At 33.7% G+C, this 6,541-nt stretch overlaps 1 protein-coding gene across 1 annotated transcript in view; it reads left to right on the plus strand.

The window, feature by feature from the left end:
* LOC106464337 (synaptotagmin-15-like) overlaps positions 1–6,541 on the plus strand; it is a 36,104-nt gene that overhangs the window by 8,927 nt on the left and 20,636 nt on the right. The window contains exons 2-4 of the mRNA XM_013924467.2: positions 2,525–2,705; positions 4,916–5,067; positions 5,216–5,432. Coding sequence (XP_013779921.1) covers positions 2,525–2,705; positions 4,916–5,067; positions 5,216–5,432 — 550 coding nt within the window. The remainder of the gene's footprint in view (positions 1–2,524; positions 2,706–4,915; positions 5,068–5,215; positions 5,433–6,541) is intronic.

Raw genomic sequence — 6,541 nt, forward strand, 5'->3', positions numbered from 1 at the left:
GTATGTAGGATATACATAAATTAGTAGTCAGCATATTATAATAATAAAATGATTAACTAATGAAATTCAAGTGATCGTATAGGCCAGTAATCATGACAACGACTGATGTCCGATACCTCAACCATACCGTAAATGCTTTGCAGGTCTGTGAAATCTAAGAAAACGGTATATTAAATAACATTGGTGGGTAGCATCACTTCATAAAATTTATGACTTTAAGCTACGATAAAATGTATATACAGATGACTCGGAAATGTACAGTTTCACAACGGTCTTAAAGAAATTTTCAGACATTATCGAGCAGATTTTAAGCTGTCCGTTTATAGTACTTGACGCAAAAATTAGACGAAACAAAAATAAAAAGTTTAAGGTATATTTTCCAAACTTTTACACAAAGTGAGAAATGCATTTTTGAAAAAGTTTTGTTTGGAAAAGTTGGAATAAAAAAAGTTTGTCCATTTATTGAAAAGTCTGTCAGTTTAGACATAATATTCCACGCCTCTTGAAAAGAGCGTCCGTATCCTTTATATACCTCCCCTGTCTCTGTCTAGTTCAATACGAAAAACTGATCGATAAAGTTGTATCTGCTGACATCGCTACTGGAGAATAAATATGGACAGGTCAGGGTTCCAGTCAGTTCTGTTATAGTCAAAGCGAAAGAAATTCATGCCAACATCTAAGTTGTGTTGAGATTGTTCTTTGTTCAAAAAGTAAATACATTCGACATTGTTATAGATGAAATACGTCCAGATCGTTACATATTGTTCTATGTGATCTAATTCTTTATACTGCGGTTTCAATGGATCAAACGCCTTTTTTTTACGTGCAAAATCGATGAAACCATTTCGAAAAAGTCATTAGATATTATGAGATAATACAAATTTAAGAGTCATTAGATATCCTATTTTCCTTGTATTTAATTTGCGAGTAATTAATTCACATTGATTTCTTAATATCTGTTTCTTGATGCATTTATTCGGTATCAAGTTTACTTTTTTTATCATCCACCTCCTAAACATATTAGACGTTTTTTCAAGCCACTCTTAGTCCCTGATTTTAGTGCAAAATATATTAATCGTTTGCCATGACTCATTCTTTTTCTTAATGATTCAAATTTTAATGTTTATCTTAATTCGTTGTTATGCACTGTCTCTGATGTAGAATATATTAATCATTTGTTTTTACTTTCTCTAAATAGTTATAGCCTAGTGAAAATGTACCAATATTTTTATCAAGACTGTATTTGGTTTTGAACAGTGGCTCTTAAAACTTTCCAGTCTGGTGTACCACTATATCTTTAAACTTTTTTATGAAAGTACAAAACCACGCCTAATTTTAAGCCTAATTAAGAAAACCGAGAAAATTTAGAAGCAAAGAATTAATATTTTCAGTCTTATCCATTAATGGGAGAGATGTGATTGTTTTTATAACACAATTGACGAATGTCTGGTGCGATTTTTGTCAATTTCAAGATGTCCTCTCCCCCAGTGGGTCACCATTAAGTTTATGGACTTACAACACTAAAATTCGGTGTTCGATTCGTGTTGGACAGATCGCAAATAGCCCATTGTGTGGCTTCGTCCTGAAAGAAGCAAACAATGTCAAGAGAAGAAAATACCGTCGAGTGTATGGAGGCGGAGGAAGATTCTAGAAGTTGGGAAGGTGGTGTGTGTACGTACGTAAGAAGCTCAGTTTGGGTTTATCGCAAATTTTATATTTTTTACATCAAGTTTTTCACGCACATCGACATTATTTCCATGTACCTACCGTCAGTGATTCGCGTACCACTATTTGAGAATCCTCGCTGTAGAATATACTGTTTGCTTGACTCGACTATCTCTTAGTTCCTGTGACTTCACGAGAATATCTTGGTTCTTTATCTCGACTCAGCCTTAGTCTTCGTGGCTTAATGAGAATCTATTACTACGTTATTGCGACTATCTCTTAATTTCCGTGGCTTCACGAGAATATCTTGGTCTTTATCTCGACTCAGCCTTAGTCTTCGTGGCTTAATGAGAATCTATTACTACGTTATTGCGACTATCTCTTAATTTCCGTGGCTTCACGAGAATATCTTGGTCTTTTATCTCGACTCAGCCTTAGCCCTTATGACTTAATACGAATCTGTTATCCCTTTATCTCGACTTACACTTAGTTTTTTGCAGTTTCGTGTGCGTTTCACTGTCCTTCTAGTCTGTTTAGTTTAGTGAGAAGTACATTAGTCTCTGCCACTTTATTTTATTTATTTATTTATTTTGCAGTTTGCTATAAAAGGTAACATCCTTTTTCATACTGTGAGGTGAAATATTTCTATTTTTCATAAAAAGAACAAAAACATTTACTAGTATTGTATTTTACAGTGTAATGTGCTATTTTATCATTGTTTTGCCTTACGTTTTGTTACTTAAATTATTTTACTCCATTGACAACTGATCCTTAATTTCCGTTTGAAATCTATGTTTATTTTATTTTATTTTTTTGCATTATTATCACTTATTAATTATCGTAACTTTTTGTATTGTAGGAGATCCAATATTATTGACCATAGTGGCAGTAGGAGTTGTTGCAATCGTTTTTGTCATTATTGGTTTTGGTCTCTATCGGCAACGAAAGCGACAAAAAAGCTACGAAGAATTCGGACGAGATTCGACAACTGAATATTATTCGAAGAGATCAACGGATTCGTCTGTTTATGGGGGTATAACGTAAGTGAAAGCCCGTTAATAATCAAAAACAAGAATTAATTAGCCACAATAAACTGAAGCTAAACTTACACATTTATGGCGATAAACGAATTATAAAATATATTAAAATCAGTACTAAACTTTTAAGTTAGCTGTTAGTGTGCATGAGGTTCGTTATGCTACCTAAGTAAACAAACCAAATTGCGTATTCTATTATCCAGTTTTTAATTATTATAATATCGTTATTTTAAGGAACTACTTTTCTTAAGCGTAAGGCTTTTCGAAAGGTAGATGTACCATGTATAATAACCGAGTTCTAACCATGATTTACGTCTGGACCTTGTAATGCTAAGGTATATTATCGATTTCGAACCACGATAAAAAGCTCTTGACTTTTTGATTCTAAAGTTTGTTGGAAGTTTGAGTGGTAGGCCATATCAAGATGTATAAAAAGATAAAAGTATCAGAGTGACAAAAGTTTTGAAATGCATAGTGGTGAGAGTGTGAGACTGGCACGTACATGTTAACTCTACAAAACTTCATCAAAAGTTACTAAACTATAAAGTGTGGTAAAAAATGGCGGCCTTAGGCATCATTAGCACTTATGAATTTATAAGAGATATATAAAGTGATTTTACATTTTTATTGTCAGTATCGATATTTGTTTGTTCGTTTGTTTGTTTTTGAATTTCGCGCAAAGCTACACAAGGACTATCTGCGCTAGCCGTCCCTAATTTAGCAGTGTAAGACTAGAGGGAAGGCAGCTAGTCATCACCACCCACCGCCAACTCTTGGGCTACTCTTTTACCAACGAATAGTGGGATTGACCGTCACTTTATAACGCCTCCACGGCTGAAAGGCGAGCATGTTTGGTGGGACAGGGATTCGAGCCCTCGACCCTCAGATTGCGAGTCGAGCGCCTTATCCACCTGGCCATGCCGGGCACGTATCGATATTTCTGACCTAAATACTTCTTGAAGAACTAATATTTTATAAGTACTAATAGAACTGAGAAAATACTGTAATCATTTGGCTAAAGCATTGTAGTACTTACATAATCTTTCTAAAATATACAACTCCAGTTCTAGGATGTTTGAAGATCTGTGTTCTATGATAAACGATGATATATCAATTAAAACTGACTTGCAATTCTCAAAAATTTAATTCCTAACCCTAACACATAAACAAGTGGTGATTATAATAATCATAAAATTAAATTTAGTCACTGGAATCATAACCACTGCTGCTTTAGAAAAACAATTACGAGTCACAAGAATCGGAATATAACGTGTTTATAAAGTCCTCAATTTGTTGTTTGTTTTTTTCAGAATTTCGCGCAAAGCTACACGAGGGCTATTTGCGCTAGCCGTCCATAATTTAACAGTGTAAGACTAGAAGGAAAGCAGCTAGTCATCCCCACCCACCGCCAACTCTTGGTCTCCTCTTTTTACCAACCAATAGTGGGATTGACCGTCACATTATAGCGTCCCCACGGCTGAAAGGGCGAGCATGTTTGATGTGACGGGGATTCGAACCCGCGATCCACAGATTGCGAGTCGAGCGCCCTAACCACCTGGCCATGCTAGGCAAAGTCCTCAAAAATCTCTAGAAAAAAATGCAGCACTTGTATTATCACCATCCTAACAAAAGGCTGAATTACTAAAATTAACATATATAGTCAGCTACAACGCCAACGTTGTGATCATGAAGCAATAAATTCGATAAAATGACACCGTACAACTTGCACAAATCAAGTTGAATAATCATAATGACTAAAAGTATTAACAAATCTTATATCTTAAAATAATCACTTGTGAATGGATGTCTCAGAAGAAGAAATCTGGAGTTCAATGATAATGAGTAAAGATTTAGCAAGAGATTTTGAGTATGACTGCAAACAATAAACTTTAAAAATACCAAAATTAAGTAACCTATTTTAGCAATATCTGTAATGTCGACAAACATTTTTCTTTTAAATTACACTAAAAAATTAAACTAAATTAACAAATTAATTTTATTAAAAACCTATGCTTGATTGGTGATGTTATATTGTACATTGAAACTGATATTTCTTCCATTAGCTAGAAATGTAAGTTTAGGTAATTCAAAATAAAGCATAAGCTCTGTGGGCTCCTACGTGAACGTTACTCTATTACAAAAGACTCGCATTATAAACATTAAAACTATACTTTCAAGACGTTGACACTTGGTGTTTTTGATTTCATATTTAGACAAGAGAAACCTGTAGATTTTATCCATTCGGCCATGCCTCTTACCGTTCTGCAGAGCCCAGACGAAACATCTTTATCATCTGGTTCATCTCCAGATGCCATAATGTGGTCCAGGCTCACTTTGATCGACAATGGAACACTAGACCTCTCTGGTGGGTAGTGTATAGCAGTATTTAAAATTTAAAAAATTTAAATTCTCCAATGTGTAACCTAAGTTTGTCTGCTTTAAGTTAACTATTCTGGAGGAGAAACTTATACCTAATACGAAGAATAATCACTTGAATATTTATTATTGTACAGAATCCTCACTCTTCGATGAACTAAATCCGGATTTGTACAAAGTCGACCAGGACGATAGTGGAGAGGAGTTTATCTTCCCTGTTGGCCACAGGGGTCGGATCTGGTTCAGTTTAGAGTTTGATGCTGTAAAGGAAAGACTCATTGTACATTTAATCAAAGGAAAGAACTTTCCTTCCAGGACGCTGGGTTCCGTCAGTTGCTGTGATCCGTTTATGAGGCGAGTAATGCTAGATACGGTGGAGAAGGAAGATTCTTCTCCACGTTCTTTTATTCCTTAACTATTCATTTTTGCTATCCGTTTTTTTATATTTCACACTTTAAATATCACTATCCTTTAAATATGATAATTTCCGATATCCCTAAAACTACATGTTTGTGACTTCTGTTTTATTTCAAAACAAACAAATATTTATACAAACATCTGATCTATTTTTAGAAACGATATAACATATTCAAAGAACAGCTAAATTCTACAGAAATAAACAGATTTTATTCCGTTTATTTCCAAAGATTTAGCTTCATATTTTGTTTCAGAAAGTTGTTTGATTTCCTGATACAGACTACTTGTTTAATGAAAATACTACAATGAAACTTAAATAAAACCAAAATTAATATATAAAAATGTACAATAATCAAGGAAATTGCAAAACGTTTATTTTCCATAATAGTCAATATAAAAAAATATATTGATATCATTTCGAATCAATATTGCTAGCTTCGTTTATTTACCATAGTAGTGAATATAAGATTAATAAATCAATATAATTTCAAACCAATATTGCTAGCTTTTTTTACCATTTAGAATCTCTCACCTTCTATGTTCATCTCGAGTTTGTTTCAAGTTATTGTAACGTATTGAGAATTTAAAATAGTCCAAAGCCGATATTCTGGTTAATTTACGCTATTTGCCAACAAGATTGACACACACCGTCTTCCTTTTTTTTCACGAGAATACGTTTTCATATACATACAACAGTACAATTTACAACAAGAATTATTATGAATAGTTACCACAGCAAATTTTTATAAAACAAAAATTTCACTAACTTACAAACAACATAAAATTGTCTTTCTAGTTCAGAGTCTCCTTGATATCCAGCGAATTAACCTGAAGTCTAATAATGGCTGGAGACGGCTTAAATGGGTAATGAAGCAAAACTTTAATATAATTTTAACATAACAGCAAGTGTACAACGTTGTACACTTGCTGTTATATTAAACTTATATTAAAGTTTTGCTTCATTACCCCATTCAAGCCGTCTCCAGCCATTATTAGTCTCAAAGTGGGTTCCTCGTCATCGAATTTAATTTGAAGTCGATGTACGT

The sequence above is a fragment of the Limulus polyphemus genome, unplaced genomic scaffold (assembly GCF_000517525.1).
Source record: "Limulus polyphemus unplaced genomic scaffold, Limulus_polyphemus-2.1.2 Scaffold1621, whole genome shotgun sequence".
NCBI classification, from domain to species: Eukaryota; Metazoa; Arthropoda; class Merostomata; order Xiphosura; family Limulidae; genus Limulus; species Limulus polyphemus.